A 20,035-nucleotide genomic window follows, 5' to 3' on the forward strand; every position below is an offset into this window, starting at 1 on the left:
GATATTGCTCTTTTCAATTTTGGCCTTCATTCAGAAGCAACAAGAATGGCAGCACGGGTACCTTTATCGCACACTTTTAAAGCAGGGAACCAGTCACTTAAGCACTTCTGATCATCTTATTTGAAGTTTTGGGACTCCTAAACAAACTGGTTTCACTTCTTACAGACAATTACAAAGTGACGTGGTGCTATGATGAACGATGAGAGAAATGGCTTTGTGGATAAGGAGAAGAGAAGCCAGTCAGCGTCCTTGCAACTTGCATGCATGCATCTGTATGATGGAGGCCCAAGGAAATTAAAAGACGGTCTTTTTCACACATTCCATGCAATAACCTATCACGATCAATACCTAAGGCCAAGTAATGACACCGACGGAGAAGGCTGGTGTTCAAGGGAATATGCACCATAAGTAATGCCGTCCCCGATGGCCACCCGTTGTGTCATCCATCTTTTCTTGGAGAGAACCCGTGATATGATGTGCACCAACCAGTCCTTCCAGCACCAAAACAAAATCTAAAATTGTTCTAAGTAAAGCTGTGAATGCATATGACACAATGAACCTGGAACGGTGAAACCCTAGAACAAGAGCAAATTGCAAAGGTCCCAAATGCACCAGATAAAGCGGTCCATACATGCTAATGTATCAAGCAACCAAAGTAGACTCCTACCTCAGTCAGTCCTCCTCCTCAAGCAGAAAAGATACAACAAATCCGCTTAAGGCTGTGTGAAATTACGTACAGAAAAAAGGGTACTTGGGAATTAATCATTTGGACCATCCATGACAATAATCTTGTCCAGCAAAAATACAAGTAATCTGAATCTGTGAAACTCCATCTTTCCATCTAATGACAGATGAGCTTCCGTTTCGAACCGATTCATGCATTTTTACGGCTAATCACATCACCGCTTCTTCAGCATAAAGCTAGAATCACATGAGCTCAACCAATCATCCATGTCCAAGCCCAAGTCATAAGGGGCCCCGTTACTATCAGACCGCTATATCCTTCATTGCAAAATCCCATCCATGCCGAAGTACAGAGCTTCCCTATCATTCTCCTTCACCAATTCCTGGGGGGAACCATTTCAACTTTCAAGGGAGAAGACCCACCACTAAAGATGAGAGCGGGTAAAGTTAAAACTGGTTGGTTACTAAATAGGAGAAAATTTGATGAATCAATTCAATTATAGAATTGGTGACTCTTTAAAAGGTTAGAAAGTGTTTTAAATGTTTAGTAATTTTTTTTAAAAGGTCGATAACTAAACAATCAAATAATCTTCCTTACCAAAAAAAAAAAAACAATCAAATAATCTTTGCTAAGTAACTAAGATAAAAATGGGTAAAACTAACATTAGTCGGTAGCTAAATCAGCGGAAAGTTAATAGCACACTCAAATTAAAGTTGATAATTTCGTATAAAAGTCATTTAGTGTTTAACATGTTGGTCCCCTATAGAAAATTAAATGTTAGTAAATTATTGGATCAGGTTGCGACTTTGGAACAGTCTATTTGGCGTTGCTAGGTGACTAGACTATGAGTAAAGTAAAGCTAAAACTACTTGCCAATAAATCGGAATAAAAGTCGGTAAACATTCAAATTAGAATTGGTAATTTCACATAACAGTTGGTAACTATTTAATTGATGGTGGCTTTAATAAATAACATTGAATTTTTTTTGGAATGGTTGTAACTTTTGCTAATTGACTCAAATCAGAGCGAAAAAAGCTGATTTATAAAAAGTTAGAAACTATATTTCAGGAAATTTGATAAAATCATGCAAATAAGGTTAGTAATTTCTTATAAGTGTTTGTAAATCTTTAAATGGTTAGTAATTTCAACAAATAAATATTGGTAAGTTATTGGAACTGTTTGCTAAGCAACTCATAAAGAGTGGTTAAAATGAAAATTAGTAGGTAACTCATTTGAATAAAAGTTAATCAATCGCACAAACTAAGGTTCCTAATGAAAAAGGGTCCATAATTTTAAACGGTTGGTAATGAAAATCAATTAAAAGTTTGTAAATCATTCAAATTAAAGTTTATAATTTCGTATGACAGTCGGTAATTTTTTAAAGGGTCGATAATTTTAACAAATAAATTTGAATGAATTACTGAAACGGTTTCAAAATAATCATTTTCACAGTGTTAAGTGACTCGAATAATATAAGGTAAAGTTAACATTAATTGGTAAGCAAGTTATATAAAATTTGGTAAATCACTCGGATTAAGGTTGATGGGATAAAAATTGTTAAATCATTCAAATTACGGTTAGTAGTTTTAGGCAAAAGGATACTAGAAGTGTCAAAGTATGTGTACGGTACATATTTTAATGTTAATTTTCTTTTTCGGGTCACTTAAGTGCCTTTTTTTTTTAAAACGATTATTTGAATGCCAACTTCGATTAGCTTGGCTGAAAATCCTACATGGTATTTTTTTTATTAATAACTTCAACCTACGTGGCTCGTCGGAAGATACAATTAGTAAAAAAAAAGATAAAAAATTTTAAAAAATATTCAATAAATAAAAAAATAAGCTAAAAACCTATATATATATATATATATATATATATATGCATGCAGCGGCTAGAGTTTGCACAGCCCTCAACCGCCGCCTCACCATTGAGGGTGGGGGATGGTTGGCCGAGGCATTGCAAACCCTTACCGCTGTAAAAACTATTTTTTTAATGAAAAAATTAGCTTTTTTTTAAATTTATTAATAAAAAGTTAGCTTATTTTTATGATTAGAAGTTCATGTGGACATTTTTTTTTCAGAAAAAATTTGCCAAGTAATATTAAAAATTTAATAATAAATGCTCTATAATCAGTTTGGCTTGAATTTCTTCCATTTGGCACTTAAGTGAGCATTGTACACAAACTTTGACGCTACATGTGTTGTTTTGCTAGTGGATTTATATAGAAGTTGACAATTTTAACACATCCATAAGCTATGCAAATTAATGTTGATAAATCATAAGAATTGTTGGCAATGTTGACTGAATCAAATAATTTACGATAGTTTTATATAACCGTTGGTAGGTTCTAATTTGTTACATGTCCCATTAGATTTCCATTCAAAATTTTCTTACAAACAGGCATTAAATTTTACCAACACTATCAAACATTGCGCTGATCGTACAGACCGGCGGAATCTTCCTAAGTTATCCAAAGTTTCCATCGCTGCCTCTGAGGAAATTCACGATGAAGTTGAAGGATCAATCTGAAATAAACTGGAGCTCGTAGCATTTTCAATTACTACCAACAATTTGTCACTTGCCCGTGCAATGATATAAATCAGATGAATAAGTTTTTAAAAATAGTGATTAAGATAAATTAGACAATACCTAAGAACAAACCAACAACACCTACTAATCGTCATTTAGAAGAGATTCCCAAAGGTTTCCGCCCGCAAGCAAATTGAAGAATGGATCTTCGGGGTTGCTGCTTTTCACACGAGTTCTGTTTGAATTGATATCCACATTACTCGTTGGCGAATGTTTCTTTATAGAAACAAAGGCCACCTTTTTGGTTCCAGACTTCATGTTTGACAGGTCTGAACTTGGTGACGGACCATCAAGAAACCCGCCATCCACAGACAACTCGTTCTCAGGGGTTTGTGTAGTCGTCGCATCATGCTCCTCCTCACTCGAGACATTACCCGGTTTCTCATGGCCACTAGGGACGGAGGCATTGGGAGTAGATCCAGTCCCATCCTCTTCAACCAAAGCAGAGCTTGCTCGGCAGCTTTACCCATCTCAGCCTTCTGAGGGACCGAGTCACATTCATCTGCAAAAGAGGCAAAAGGATTTGAGAACACGGAGAAACAGAACTCGAGAAGAGTAGGGCAAGATGACTAGATGAGAGAACTTTTTCAATCAGCGAAAGTTAAGCAAATTAAGGTTGCAAGTCAAATTGCCTTGCAAAACAAAAGCAAAAGAGCACAATATCTAATTATGGCAATATAGGTCAACAAGCATAGCCCTTGGCTCAGAATCACAGATTGTCATGCAATAAGTTGGAAAAGCTAAAGCATAGATAATGGAACTCCTTTTGGCGGCAGAAAAAGGGAGAGTAGGAAGATGACCAACAACGGGTTTACTGAGAAAGCTCATCAATCACGAGGAAACGCCATAAAAATCTTAACCTTCAAGAAAACAGTCGATGCTTCTGTAGTGTATTGCCGGTGCCCCTACTGAAGCATTTTCTCTGTCACCAGCCGAATTACTACCCTCACTCTTGTACGTGCTTTCAAGCAATACGAACTTATCAATTTTCCATACGCACTCTAGCATTATATAATCTTGATGTGTAGGATAAAATTCCTAAAAACCTGCATCAGTTAAATGGATTTTGATATCATAAGTGAAGTAAGCATTGAAAGTTCATTTACACTTCAGAGTAAAGTTCCTGGCTCACCTCAACTCCTTCATGTGTTAATTTTACAGACTGCTTTTTCTGTGAAATTGAAGAAACAATGTTGACTACTGAAACAACATCCAGTAATATCTGCATTACAAAAGCGACAATCAATTCAATGTGATAATCCCTAGTTCTGTGGTGGCCTCTGAAGTACCTAAATTTTGTAAGAAAAACATATGGAGAATGACCAACAGCTAAAAGGAGCAAACTATGAATAGATCTCTTGTTTATTGCTTTCAGCAAATATACAATCTCCATTAAAAAGTCTGACTTCATTTATACATATAATGGCAAGTGAAGGATATAATTTGGCAAGATGCGTGACATATGATAAACCAATCTTTTTTTCTTGATATGCAAGTAAGATATTTTCTAGTCAGTAATGGCTAAGAAAGGATATATTTAGTAAGCACTAACACATGATATGAAGTCTGTTCGCATCACATAGCATCAAGATATCACCAAAAGATGAATTGGGTATAACATCCAAAAGGATATCATATATTGGGTGAGAAAGTAGCATAGAAATTGCGATGTCTCCTCCCCCTTCTTCCAACATGTATTGCTGAAGCTGAAAAGGCAGGTCCATCATTTCTTTTTAGGTTTTGAATAAGCATTCAAAGCTCTGGTTTCTGATTCACTTGTAATGGCAACTTTAGCAATGGTTGAAGTCACAAAGTCTGGACTTGGTTAAATATGGTAGAGATGGTGTTCTTCCAGTCTGACTATATGGTCCATAACCTTTTCTACAGTAGAGTTAGATCTTTTGACTGAACTATTTTAGTCAATGCTCCAACAAAGCTCGCGATTGGATCAAGATCTATCTATCGATTGTCATCGCCATATCAGCACAGGTATAGGTGGCCTACGTAAATTACTATACTGTTCTCAAAGGCCAAAAGCACAAACCGATGGAACTACCTCAACAGTAGAATAAGGAAGAATACATACTTGCTGAACCAGTACTCTGAGACGCGCTAGCAATGACAAGATTGTCATAGAAAATCCCATGAAAAATGATCGAGCAAGTAAGATCGATATCTCGCTATTTGAAAGTCAAGAGTACAAATATTAATTTTGAAGCAAAAGACAGGACATGAATTCAAAAAAGGTCCATCTAGAGTGATTGAAAATGATTTGGTAGCTACTGCAAACTTAAAAGAAAAAAATTGGACATGTATCAATAAAACGAATTTTCTGCTTTTGCAAATTTAGCATGCAAATGAATTTGTTGTATCTTTGCTAACAAAAGAAGGATACCATGCTGCCTTCAACATTGGTTCAACCATCTGCACAGAAACATGGAACATTGAAGACATCCAATTATATAGAGAGGAAAGTAAGCAACTGGGAACAAGTACAACTGACTATTTGAGGTTCAAGGAGAGTCTAAAATTTAGCTTAATTTCAGGTTTGCTAAAAACTTGTATTTAACAATAGCATTGACCTTCATCGATCACAAACAGGTGGAGCATCTTGTTAAGTCAGGTCAGAAAGATGGAAGGGGGTAAAAAAAACAGAATGGTCAGAGAATACCTGTGACAGTAGTCGAGCAACGCCATGAAGTTGTTCAATGAAATTAGGCTTCCCAGCATCACACTTCCTCCACTTCAGACTACAGTACAAAATTATGGAGACATTAGAAGTATCACATAAAATTATTCAATTATGGTTCTATTCAAAAGCAATGCAAGTAGCAAGCTACCGAAAATTGCTAAAAGAACATAAGCAAGAAACATGGGAAACATGACATTCAATCGATACTAGTGATCCCTGATCACCTCTTAAGCCATACATTAAGAGCTAACGGTAGATCAAGATTAAAAGCAAAAAACTCCGATGCCCACAACATTATGAGAAAGCCTTATGTACCTTTCTAAAAGATGAACTTTCTGTTTGGGCTTCTTTCCTGTTATCACTTGAAAGCAAGAACTTAATAACTCCTCCAGCTTAGCTGACTGCAAAAGCCTCATATCCCTTCTTACCTGACGCAAGCATACTCATTATTCAAAATTACACAACAGTTGATCTTTGGCTAGTCACAAGATAGACTTTGAGTGCATTGGTTTAAACATTTTAGGCTGCATAAACAAAACCAACAGTAAGTAAGAACTTAAGACCCACAAATCATTCATCGCCTATTCATCTAAACTTTAATCTTTCACTTTCATTCCTTCAAAAGAGACATTTTTCAGATTCCATTGCCTTCCTTGACTAACTAAAAAAAAAGCTCAAAAATAGGTCATGACACAGGTTCAAACGGTGGGGGAAAAAAGGAACCTTCAAAAGATACTGGAAATAGGAGCAACGGCGATGCTGGTTCTTGTTTTTGTACACCATCCTTTCAAGAATGGCACATTCCGCATGGAGATGGACCAAGGAAGACTTTAATCTCTCCTCAAGCGTTTCAACCTCCGAACCCATCATGCCCCGTGGATGATAATTACTTCAGTATGTTGTCATGGAGATGTGAGCAAGCTTGGAGAGAGAAGCCGACGGGGGACTGTCCTGGCCCAATAACTAAGCGTCACAATCCCTCAAAAACTGAACGACCCAGTTCACTCGGGAATCGAAGCAAACAAAGAATCTGCACCCAACACGAAAGAAGGGTCATACTCACAGCTCCAAAAGGGAAAGAACAACCCAACCCGAGAACCCGAACAGGCACATCAATAGTTGAAGTCACGCAAAAAATCACGTCGACCCTGATAAGATATACGTATGCTGCTTAATCGATTAATCCATCTAAACAGCTACAGTGATCTGGAAATTGCAAGTCCCCCCAAAGATCAAGTTTTTCTTGTGGAATCTCTGCCAAAATGCAGTCCCAACGAAAGAAAGCCTGCGTCGGAGGAGAATCTTAGCTCGTTTCGAAGAATGGCTTTGCGCCCTGATAGAGCGCAGAAACGACTCACCAGGTTTGGATTTAGTGGCATATGTGCTGTGGGGAATCTGGAAAGAAAGAAACGGATACGTCTTCAGAGGGAAGCCACCTGACCCGAGCGCAGCTATAGACTCAGCCCTAATCTCCCCCAAAAGCTACCAAAGATGGCAGATTCAGCGAAGAAAGAACAGAACGAGAAGTTTCACAACAGGAACAACTCGGGAAGCACTAAAGGTGGCACCTTTATGTTGACGGAGCTTTCAATCCGGGACCTACTGTAGGTGCGACGGCTTGGGTACTTCGCGATGAGAAGGGTTGCTTGATGGACGGAGAGGCCAAATCGGTCGCTGCTTCGTCTGCTCTGATGACGGGAAGCCATGGCTATGCTTGAAGTTGAAGCCCTCAATGGCAACCTCTCTCCTCAAGCTGGCAACGCACGTTCTCCATAGACTTCTACAACCCCACATAGTACAGAACTGACTTTTCACTCGGATTGAGAACTGCTCGTTGAGGCCATCTCAAGCCCATCACCTCTCTATTGGGAGGCCCATGTTCCGGTGTTACTGTGTAAAGACTTGCTTTTTAATTTCCCTAAAGTTAAGGTACTTTTCTGTCCTAGAGAGTATAATATGGTGGCAAATTGGATAGCCAAGACACAAAAAAAGAAAGAATTATCTCGAAACTGGGTATCCTCTCCACCCCGAGCTCTCTGGGATCTACTATGTAATGAAGCCCATCTCTCGGGCATTCCACCTTGATCATTATCAATGAAAATGTCTCTTCCAACCAAAAAAAAAAAAAAAAAAAAATCGAACTCTGAACATTCATTTGCCACCTCTAAGCATAGACAATATTGGATTCATTCTTTGTTCACGAATAATATATTGGTTTGGCACTTTAAAATATATAAGATAGTGAACTAATTCAATCATCCCGTTTATTTCACAGAAAATTAATGATCTAGATAATGTGATTTCTAAAAACAATCGTTTATATTGCTTGAAATAATTAACCAATAAAAAATGTTTCTATTATCAATAACAATTCATATCTATATATTTTCATGGACGATAAAAAGCTTTCTCGTTCATTCATTTCACAAGCTACTGATTTTAAGAAAATATTTTTTGATATCATTTATGTTTCGCAAAGAAAAAAGAAAAAAAAAGAAAAAAGAGGCCTCAATGGTAGATCTTAAGCCACGGGATTAAATTAAGCGGTTTGAGGAGTCGTGTGTATATGTGGATTACGCGTGTGACATCCACTAACAAATATAAAAAATTTCATTATTAGGTTTTGTGGATTACGCGTGTGACATATTTATCCTCTATTAAGGTTCTGTCAATAAATGCGGTTAAGAATTTGACGTGGCAGCTGGCGTGGTATTGTTATAGCTTTCCAAACTAAATTAGGCTCATGTGGCCCTTCCCACATCAGAAAAAGATTAAAAAGAAAAAACTATAAAAGCTAAGGGGAAAAAAATCAGAGAAGAGAGAGATTGCAAATGGTCAGGGGAGCCATCGTCGTTCCAACTTCGCCGGCTAGGACCGTCGAACATTGCAGACCGTCGACCCCTGCGGGCAAGAGGAGCTCGGTCCCAGATGGCACCAAGTTCAGCGTCATGGCCGAGCTTGTCCAAATTGAGCAGATAACGAGAAGCTTCGAGAACGACCAAAACTTCTCTCTTGCTTAACCACTGGACTTGCCTAGAATGTGGCCGCAGGTTAAGAATCTCTAGGTGCAGCCTGAGAATGTTTGCTGGAGTTGAGAACTTCTATTTTTTTTTTTTTTCTGCTGTAGTAGTTTACGTCTTCAAGTTCTGGGTTGATTCCTAATTTGCAGTTTGTCATAGTTTGTGTACATCGGTTGCAAGCCGGGACGTTGCTTGTGGTGGTCGGGGGCCTTCACCTGTAAGTCGGAACTTTGGTAGCGCCCCGGACTATCTGCCACCCCTCTCTCTTCTTTGGTTTGATTCATTTTGTTTTTTTTTTTTGGTAAGGGTCATTCATTTTGTTTTTTCCTTCAGTTTCTTAGTTTTTTTTTTCTTTTTAATATAAGCACCACATCAGCCCATTTTTATACTTAGAACATATTAATAATGTCACGTCAGCTGCCATGTCAGATTTTTAACAACGTTTATGTGCATGAAAACTTAACGGAGGGTAAATGTATCACTGGAGCTTTTGGTGTCACAAAAAATATTCAGGATAAATGAATCATAATTGGCATAGTTCAGCATTTTTGAAGTTATAAAAAAAGTTCGAGATAAATGTGTCACAATGAGTATAATTTGGAATGGATGTCGTTGGGTCCCGATGGCTTTCATTTCTTAGCCGGAAGCATGGCATTTCCTTACGAAGTTCCTCCACATCGGGAGATGATGAGGCTCCATGGCCGTCCAAATATCGATGCGCAAAGCCGTTGTGTCACCACCCTCGTGGAGGAACTTATAGTCGCTGCCACCTCTGTGAAGGCACCCAAGGCGAGGAATCACTGTTTTCCTCTCCCCTCCTCCCCCTCTCTCTATTTAAGAAGAGATCGCGAGTATGATAAATATGTTTGTTTATTACTCTTCTTTTTTGTCGGAAGTAATATTTTCATTTCATTCGAAAAAGATGCACATCCCTTTGAGATAAAGATAAAAATCAAACAAAATATGTAAATCTAAAAGATAAATTAACTTAGTAAGCCTGTAAAGACTTGTCGGGATCAAAACTCTACCGACGATCGATCACCGAATCTCGCATCAATGATGAGCACATGTCGGGATATTCTTCTCCACTTACGGCTTTGCCAAAAGGCGGTGCGCCTCTAGATTCCGTGTCCCTAGCACCATCTGTAATTTCAAATCTATTTCTAGATTGGAATAAAAAAAGCATACAAATCTAAATTTAAATCTAGCTCTAGATTGGAAGAGAAAACCCGTAAACGAGATACCAACTGATCAGAAAATTACTTTTAGTTAAGCCAACTGCTAAAGCAATAGAAGAGTCGTGCTCAACTATATGGAGCAAGCATCGGAACGGAAGCGATCCAGTAGATCTAGAATAGTTGATTCTTTCAAGGCGCTCATGCTTCAAACTTCTGAGCTCATCGAACAAGACTCTCCACGTGGAAGAAATCGGCATGATGATCCGCAAAATCAAGAAAAAATGATGAGTTGAGGATAAGGAGAGAGAGGAAAACAAAAAGGTAAAGAGAGAGGATGAGGGGTGAGGAAGAGAAAGAGAATGATCCCTCTCTCTCCTTCAGAAAGTTGCTGCAGGAGGGCTTGGCGGCAGTTTGTGAAGGGGAAAACCCTATGGTAGTGAGGGAGCTCTTCTTTATTACTTCTTATCACTTAAAATGTCCATGTACGGTACCTTAGTAATCTGTGACAATTTTGATGGAGAATATCAGCCTCCATGTCCGAACATTGTTCGACCAGTCCTAAATTTGTTGCCACATTGATCTCATCAACACTTTTGACGAAAATTAGTTGGAAGAACTACATTGAAATTTCGGAAAAAGTTTCTTGACTATATTAACATAAAGGAAAAGTTTTGAAACGCCACTATTGGGTGGGAGTTGCACTGGGCTAAATAATTTTGGAAATGCTAAAGTTTGGATTAAAGGCCTTTGGAACGTGTCACCACATACCTCAGATTTAGCACGACGGTCTTTGGAAAAGGAGAAGCACCCAAGTTCAACAAGAAAAGGTCGAGTTTCAAAGGGTTTCTTGAGTCACGTGTTAAGCTACTAAACTAAACCAATTAAGGGTCTGCATGAAATCACTTCTAATTTCTGATTTCTCTGCCAGAAGTCGATCTCGCAGAGAAATTCGTTTGGTAAAAATACTACCGAAGTAGAAATTCGTTTGATAAAAAATGTAACTTCGGGTTGTGTTTTTCACTTCTGAAATAGAAAATTTTGCTGGATCAGATTTTTGAACCTCATCCGAGAAGTAAAAAATTTTCATTTCTCTCGTCTAGAATTGCTTCTCTCGAAACTCCTTCTCTGTGGATCAAATTTTCAACGCCCAAGTTCTCTCCTCTTCCGGGCACTTCTCTTGTCTAGAATATTTCTCTTCAATCGACGCCCGACGACACTCTCGGTCGCTCCCAACCACGCATCCATCTCCGCCTCCGCCGTTGCCTCCCGATTCGCACGTCCGACGATCGCTTCTCGGCTGCGATTTGTGTTTTGTGCCGAAGGAACTCGGATCTATGAGGTTAGGGTTTTCTCTCTCTATTCGGCTTCGCTTTATTCTCACCTCGGCGGTTGCGCGTTCGTCCTTTGTTACTGCTTTCTTCTCACCTCATCGCCTCTTTTCAGTTTTGGTGTATCAATCACGGGTTCTCTCCTCTTACGTGATAGCCGAATGTTTCTCTCCAATCAACGCCCGACGACCCTCTCGGTCGCTCCCAACCACGCATCCATGTCCGCCTCCGCTATTGCCTCCCGATTCGCACGTCCGACGACCTATTCCGAGCTGCGATTTGTCTTTTGTGCTGAAGGAACTTGGATCTGCGAGGTTAGAGTTTTCTCTCTCTATTCGGCTTCGCTTTCTTCTCACATCAACGGTTGCGCATTCGTCCTTTGTTACTGTTTTCTTCTCACCTCGTCGCCTCCTTTCGGTTCGGGTGTATCAATCACAGCTCGAAGGTCAAGGGCTTCGGTGGTGAGCATCCAACGACCGATGAGAGTGGCCACGAAGGTAGGAGCGAGGGTCGTCGAGCATCCCATGGCCGTCGACGCCGGTCTTCCAGCCTAAAGGAGGGACGATCTTCAGTGGCCAAAGCAAACTAGGGTTCTCAATTTGCCTGGTCTGTTTTTGAGAGGAGCAGGAGTCGTGTTTTATCTTTTGCTCTGAACCGAAAGATGAGAATCCAAAGAAAAAAGAATTTCATGCTAATAACATTTTAGAAGTAGAAATTTCCACCCATTATCAAACAAATTTCTCTTTCAGAAGTTGAAATTTCAAGTCATTATCAAACGAATTTCTACTTCAGAAGCTCAAATTTATTTCGGTTATCAAACGCATTTCTCCACCGGAAATCAACTTCTCAAGTAGAAATTGAAAAATCAACTTCTACTCAAAAGCAAAAGCAGAAAAACTAACTTCTTGCCGGAAGTCATTCCTAGGTGGAGAAGTGTTTTCATGCGCACTCTAAACCTCTTAGTATGATTCGTTTTCTTTTTGCTCTCCCTCGATCACGCCTATGATAGGCGTTTCAACTTTTTAGGGTTTTACTTCTAACTAGGTGAACTTTTTTTTTTTTTTTTTTTTGGGTTGTGGGGGGCGGTTGGGGGGTTGTGGGGAGTGTTAAAAAACTAGGGGAAATTGAACCATTCCAAAGTTGCTATTATTTCACTGAATGACAAATATTATTTTCTGTGCATCTTTTTGCTTGAGAGATTCAAGTTCATATGAATGAGAAATATAAAGATTATTTCATCCAATAGTATATGTATCTAACTAACTTTAACCGGACGTCTTGAGATAGTAATGAACATCACACATTGTGGGCATTGGAGACAAAAGTCAATGGTGACATTCTTTGATTACTAAATGATTGGCTCTGTTTGCTTCCATATCATTTATATAGTTTGAAGTAATTAATTAATGAAAAATATTTTCGTTATCTGCAAAAATAATAATATATATTTTTTATTTATTCATTGTTGTAATAGATATAATCGATATTTCTTTCAAAAAAAAGTTTTAATTATTTATATCTTCTGCGAAACCAACAGTGGCAGAAAAAATCAACTAAAATAAACCAGGAACCAGTGGTTCCTATGCGGCACGTGAATATTAACAAAAAGCAAATTTTGTTGCTCACTTTTTCCTCTCCCTGCCCAAAAGGGTCACCAAGACTGACTGAGGGGTGACATCGAACGCAATTAGAAAGTATGAAATTCTTCAAGGGAGCCTTTGTCCAAAATCTTTATGTAAATGCAAAAATGTTTACGATAAAGGGTTTCCATGAAATATAAATAGAATTTGGTAAATACTGTTTGCTTTAGATTAAGGATTTTCCGTAAAGCATTTTTTTTTTTTTTTTGAAATAGAAGAGAACAGAGAGGATCCAAACTCAACTAGTGACACCAACCAAAGCCCGCAAGGATCGGACCATCGAAAAGGCCAAGCAAGGGCCATCGGGAGAAGACTTGAGGCTACGTCGGTTAGACTTGAGCTCGCTGCCGATGTCACATTAACATATTTGCACATGACAGTGTGGGTGAAGGTAAAACCCAAGTACCGACACCGACACGTGACACATGATAAGACACAACACGACATGACATAATATGCCAACACATCATTTATAAAAAAAAAAATATAATTCCAACACGTTGAGACACGTTGTATATTAAATATATATTTTTATATATACATGATTATATAAAGACATCAGTAAGTTTTTTCTTATTTTTCTTTCGTTAAGCATTTACGATTAAGTCTTTTTTTTTTACTAACTAGGTATATTAATTTTAGGGTAGCTGAATATATAAATTAAATATATACATTTTTAATAAATCTACATTTGACATCTAATTTGTTGAAAATGCTTAAAATTGACCACGTATATGTCGAAATGACGTGTCGAGATGCTGGAATTGCGTGTCATTGACATATCTAAGCGCTAACCATGTGTGGATTGCACGTCGGAAAGTGTCAAAGTGTTGGAGTGTCGGGAGAATGTTGGAGTGTCAAAGAGTGTCGGACACGATACGAAAGACCCCGAAGAGTGTTGGTGCTTCCTAGGATAAAATTATAATTTAGAAAATTTAGTGAGGGTAAAATTGAAAAAACATTCATTAACCCTAACAGTATCATTCTGAAAATTTTGAAACGCCACCATTGGGTGGGAGTTGTACTGAGCTAAATAATTTTGGAAATGCTAAAGTTTGGCTTAAAGGCCTTTAGAACGTGCCACCACATCCCTCAGCTTTGGCACGACGGTCTTTGGAAAAGGTGAACCAAAAGCACCCAAGTTCAACAAGAAAAGGTCGAGTTTCAAAGAGTTTCTTGAGTCATGTGTTAAGTTACTAAACTAAACCAATTAAACTTCTTAATATGATTGGTTTCCTTGTTTGCTCTCCCCCGATGATGACTGTGATAGGCGTTTCAACTTTTAGGATTTTACTTCTAACTAGGTGATTAGTTTTTTTGTTTTTTTGGGTAAAATACTAGGGAAACTTGAACCATTCCAAAGTTGGTATTATTTTACTGAATGGAAAATATAAAGGTTATTTCATCCAATAATATATGTATCTAACTTTAACCGGATGTCTTGAGATAGTAATGAACATCACACATTGTGGTCATTGGAGACGAAAGTCATCGACGACATTCTTTGGTTACTAAATGATTGGCTCCGCTTGTTTCCATACCCTTTGTATCACTTTAAGTAATTAATCAATGAAAAAAAAATTCGTAGTCCCTAAAAATAATGATATATTTTCCAATTTATTCATTTTTATAAGAAATATAGTCGATCATTTTTTTTAAGGTTCCTATGCGGCACATGAATATTAACAAAAATCAAATTTTGTTGCTCACCTTTTCTTCCCCATGCCCCAAAAGGGTGACCAAAACTGACTGAGGGGTGACATAGAAAGCAATTAGAAAGTATGTGGGGTTAAATCTATAATAAAAAAAAACAGTAGGGACCATCACCAGAATTACACGCAAAACACAGGACCAGCAATCATTTTTCATATTCCGCGTGTTTGCATTCGATTCTTACATCATTGATGGGCACCTTGATCTTAGTTGCCATGTTTGATAGGAAAAAATTAATAATTTTGTTGAGTTGAAGGGACAATATAGTGAGTTTTAAGAATGACATAAAGTTTCAGTGAAGCAATGTAATGGCATTGGCCACCATCGGATAATTCTCATGCAGTTTGGCGATGATTGGAAACCTCAGTGATAGACTTAAACGAGAGGGCTACTGTCACTTTAGACGCTGATTTCGTATTTAAGAAAAGTACAGTTTTTTGGAGCTAAAGGTAGATAGAAGTTTGTTGATATCGATCATTTATGCGAAATCCCTAGTCTTGCCCAAAATCTGCGCACAGTAACAATCTATACCTGTCGAATCGGCGGGCCTGTGCAGATAGTGAATATTTGGGATGTAATCTATGGTCAAATGTGCAAGAGCTAGTAGATGACTCAGTTTAGACTCCTGTCTGACTTGCTTCTTTTGCTAGGGAGCCATGGTAAGTTCCAAGATGTTTCTTTGCATAAACCTCATCTACACTGTCTTTCCGAGCATGATCATAAATTTGTCTATTTAGGTATAGAGACTCAAGAAAAGGGAAACACATGAGAAGAAATTCGGAGACACATCGCCTTGTTGGCCTGAGGCTTTGTGAAAATAAGATCTTATTGGCATTGTCACAAAGCCTGACGAACTTATAACTCTAAATTACACACGGAATTTAAGCAAAACACTTGATATTCCAACCTTTACATGCAATAGTAAGATCATGTCGTGCCCATGCTTACTTATCAGTGAAAGCCGCTAGCATCCAACATTAGAAATCCATGTGTCGCGATGGACCATACTCGAAGATAGTCCAACTCTTATGTAGCCAATCTGGGGACAGCACGAAGATGTAAGCCATTGTCAATGTGAAGAGTGAACATGACCTTGTAGGTTACATGTCTAGTTTCATCAGCTAATCTGAAACGGAAGAAGCGAAGGAGAGCTATCGAAACTATTTTCATCTGGCGATAAGCAAAATCCTTCCCGAGGCAGATCCTAGGACCAGCCTGCAAATAGGAAAATAAGATTGTCACTGTAGATTCTTTGGATATGTACAGGAACTTTTAATATTCAATTCATGAGAACTAAGGATAAAGAAACGAACATGGAACGCAACAAATTTGAAAGGCGATTCTTTTTGGAAAATTCCATCCTTCAACCATCTTTCGGGTTTGAAATCCTCTGCATCTTCTCCCCATATGTTGTGCATTCTTCCCATTGAGTAAGCCAAGTAATTTATGTTGTCCCCCTTTTTCACGTGGAAGCCATCTGGGAGAACATCATCTGTCTCGGCACATCTTCCATCCTATCGTGCAGAAGTGTGAAAGATCAAAGTTAGCATGTATTGACACAAAAGCCGAAGCTTGTTAAATGCATGCTCTTTTTGGCTTGTGCTTGATTTGTAATTGCCAATCTGATGGATTTCTGGCATCTGCTGTTTTACTGATCGCGTTTTGTTCAGAAGAAAATCGAGTCTTTTGCGCGACATTTGACATTTGAATAGGATTTAAGGACTAGCTGCATGATCACAATGCATTGTAGCTTCTAAAGTCAGGAAAATTGTGATGTCTAGTGGGTGCAAGGCCAATGGCGATTTTACTCGGACCCATTGTGATTGGCTCTCTCCAAGCGCCAATCTTCTGCTGATGAATTGATTTGAGTTCATCTCAAGTTAATATTGAATTTCTTGTTTTCTTCTCCTGTGATCAGTTTGGGGTTTGAACTTCAATTCTTACAAGTGAACAGAAGATTACCACCGGGACTGCAGGATACAGCCTCAAAGTCTCTGTGAGCGTGGCATGAAGATAGTGCATTCGGTCGAGCACCGGATCAGTTATTCTTTCCACGAAAGAATCAGGGTTGGCGTCACTTGCTTGATCTCCGATCACATGCTTTATCTCATCGACAATCTTTTGCTGCACCAGGGGGTGTTTACAGAGCATGTAGAGGAACCACGACAAGGTATTTGCACTAGTATCTTTTCCGGCGATCGTGAAATTCAGAATTATATCCTTCAAGTACTTCTCATTCATGCCCTCAGGATCTTTCTCGCTCTCGAGCAAAAATCTCGAGAGAATGTCCTCCTTGTCATTCTTGTAGGAAAAAAAAAGAAAGGAAAAATGAAACATCAGCTAGGGGAATTGCCAATCAAAAGGCATTGAAAATAGTACTGACTTTGTCATGAAAACTATCTTTAGATGGCGCCATTAGTTTTCCTATTCTACATTCTTCCTCTGAAAATAGTTCTTGAGCTTCAAAAGAAGGGCGTGAACTTCAAAAATCGCACGGCTAAACGTACACCAAGTACTCGCAAGTTTACTAATAAGAATCAAAACGTACTCACATGTTCCCGCTGCTCTGCGAGTTGATTCTTCTTGGTTCTGATAAGTTGATGCACGAAATTGTCGATGAGTTTAATGTTCTTCCTAAGATGAGCTTCTGAACCAATGTTGAGAAATCTTTTGAGCTTCCAAGAGGGATCGACGAATCGCCAGGAGGTCAGTGCACTCGCCTCATCAAAAGCTTTCATGAAGACTGCTCCCTCTTTGCTTGATCCTTCCAAGCAATTCAACTCCACACCAAATCCAACTTTGAAGATGGAATCCAAAGTGCATCTCATCAACATATCCTTCAGACACGAAGCAAGACAATACGAAACCATTGAGCAATGTCCCGTTAAAAAATTTATGAAAGACAGATACCATCGTGGTCCATCGCGTGGTATTTCTTACTCTTTAGATTGCATACATATCCAATCATTTATCTATTAAATCCGGATGACCGACTTTCGCATATTTCAATATTCGATAGTAGATATGCAGTGTTTATGTTCGATTCCATTCGACTTATCTTTCTTTAACAGTGGTTTTGGTCCTCGTGGAGTTCTCACAATTCAAAAATCGAAACTACTCACTTGCATATCGAATCCGTCTGAGGCAGCTGATAACTCCTCCACGACCTTGACCAACTTCGCAGCATTCTTCCTGAACACGCGACAGCTAAAATCTCTGAGCACCCTTGTTGCAAACTCGAAGCTCGCGACCTTCCTCTGCTTCTTCCACTTCTCTCCATCCACCACGAAAATCCCCTCCCCGAACAAATCCTTCATTATATCTATGTTATACTTTCCCTTCGTGTACTCATCGAAGTTGGTCTTTAATATGTGCTCGATGTTCCTCGGATCGACCGTGTATATCTGGCTCTGGTCCGGTGCGAGGAGTCGGATCGTCTGAGATCTCCTTACAAGCCCTGTCATGTAGTCGTAGAGCTGGTTGAAGTAGACGAGTTGATTGAAAACCGTCCCGCGAACGGGCGGATACTTAGAGCTTCGGAGGGACTTGCCCGTGAAGATTTTCAGGAGAAGGAGAGCAAAGGCGATGGAGAGAGCGAGGGGAACTAGTGCCGCGGAGTAGAGCGTCGCCGGCACAATGTTGATGTCCATTTTCTTTGTGAAGAAGATGGGAAAGTATCCTTTGGCGCCTATGGAAAGAACGAAACAGCGTGGTATTTCGAGGGAGAAAACCCAGATCTGCGTTAATAGTGGACGAAGCTGAGGCGGATAGTGCGATTTTTTGCTAAGCCAACGGAGCACAAGAGGAAAAAGAACGGACTCACCTCAGATGTGGAATCCGTCGGGACCGGAAGCGTGGAGATTCAATGTCGACTGCTCGTGGAAAGTGGGTGAGAAATCTGGATCTGTGGCCGGAATCTGCAGAGATGGCAGAGGCGTCATCGTAGCTGGATTTGCGAAGGAGGAAAACGCAGGCTCTGTGCTGGAGATCATAGTTTATTTATTTTTTTCTGTCGTTGAACGAGAGATGCATGTTGTGTCCTCCTTTCAATAAAATCTTTTCCGATTGTCCCCTTCTTGGCCTTGCCTTTCACTGTTCCTAGTCAACGGCCGCGACTTTTCTCTGCTCCAAGAGAACACGACCATGGCTAAGTTAAAGCGTATGAGAGACAACCACACAAAAATATTATCTCTTTGCTTTTCTCCCTTCCTCTATCACAACACGTTCAATCATTTTACTCACAGGAAAGTCTGAAGGAAAGATGGGACGCTGGCATCTTTTAAAATCGATAGGATTTAAAGCAGCAGCTCGAACTTGGAAAATTATTTGATTATGGTGGGGAGTAGGAAAAGGAAAGTCCCCCGGCTTGAGAACTTCCTTACTTCCATACTCTTCAAAAAACCAAGCTTTCTGCATATTTGCCCTCCTCAAAAATAGAACTGCATCTCTCTGTTATATATAGAGGAACCTATACAACTTAGATACGAGATTGTCCTAAAAATTTTGTATCTGACATGAGATAGAGCAGGTCATCATATCTACGGTGTGGAATGTGGATAGTGGACAGCAGATAAGATGACGAAGGCAGACTCAACGAGAAATCACTAATATCACGAAAATGTTATCTTGCTAGAGGTGCTTCCAGTAATGGGGCCAAAATCTTCATTTTCTTCTTAATTGAGAGAGACGCTGCTATTGGGGCATAAATTTATTGCAGGAGATCGCCGAGTGAAGAGAGCTCTTTCAGTAAAACATCTCCGTGATTGACCAGAAACCTGAACCATAGCAAAGCAAAAAGGACCAAACATTTGATTGCAGAGTTCGAACTTGTAATTAGAAGGACATGGACTCCATAATATATATCGTCAAACAAGGAAGTTTCTACTGGAGTCTAATATATACTACAGACAGTGTGAGCTACCTCTTTACTATCTTCATTTGAACAGTTAAAGGTGTAAGCTCTCCTTGTCAGATAAATCCATAGGCTAAAAGCAATCCACAGACCAAGAACAAGTCTTTCCATGAAAATGAAAGTCGAATGACATATCCAGCAACTACTACATCACAGCAACCCAATTCAACTGTTATCATATATGCAGAAACTGGTTTGGCTCACTTCAGATAGTTCTAATCAGTGACCACTGCTGATCACCACTTGCCATCGTTCAAAAACCACCTTATGCACAGAGG

General features: G+C 39.1%; 2 protein-coding genes across 5 annotated transcripts in view; both read right to left on the bottom strand.

Moving 5' to 3' along the window:
* Positions 1-3,229: 3,229 nt before the first annotated feature.
* LOC115730690 overlaps positions 3,230-20,035 on the bottom strand; it is a 72,712-nt gene continuing 55,906 nt past the window's right edge. For 3 of the 4 annotated variants that reach the window (XM_048276607.1, XM_048276606.1, XM_048276605.1), the window contains exon 10: positions 3,230-3,625. In XM_048276607.1, coding sequence (XP_048132564.1) covers positions 3,359-3,625 — 267 coding nt within the window. In that variant the 3' untranslated portion in view covers positions 3,230-3,358. Of the gene's footprint in view, positions 3,777-20,035 lie in introns of all 4 variants that reach the window. The other variant, XM_048276608.1, reaches the window with a different exon arrangement.
* On the bottom strand, positions 15,673-18,499 carry LOC115730692 (cytochrome P450 704C1-like). Its single transcript, XM_030661295.2, has 5 exons — positions 17,968-18,499; positions 17,398-17,682; positions 16,808-17,146; positions 16,159-16,359; positions 15,673-16,060 (listed from the first exon to the last, which is right to left on the bottom strand). Exons 1-5 carry the CDS (start codon positions 18,493-18,495, stop codon positions 15,872-15,874), a joined length of 1,542 nt encoding a protein of 513 aa, XP_030517155.1. The 5' UTR covers positions 18,496-18,499; the 3' UTR covers positions 15,673-15,871.

This window comes from Rhodamnia argentea, chromosome 3 (assembly GCF_020921035.1).
Source record: "Rhodamnia argentea isolate NSW1041297 chromosome 3, ASM2092103v1, whole genome shotgun sequence".
Classification (NCBI taxonomy): domain Eukaryota; kingdom Viridiplantae; phylum Streptophyta; class Magnoliopsida; order Myrtales; family Myrtaceae; genus Rhodamnia; species Rhodamnia argentea.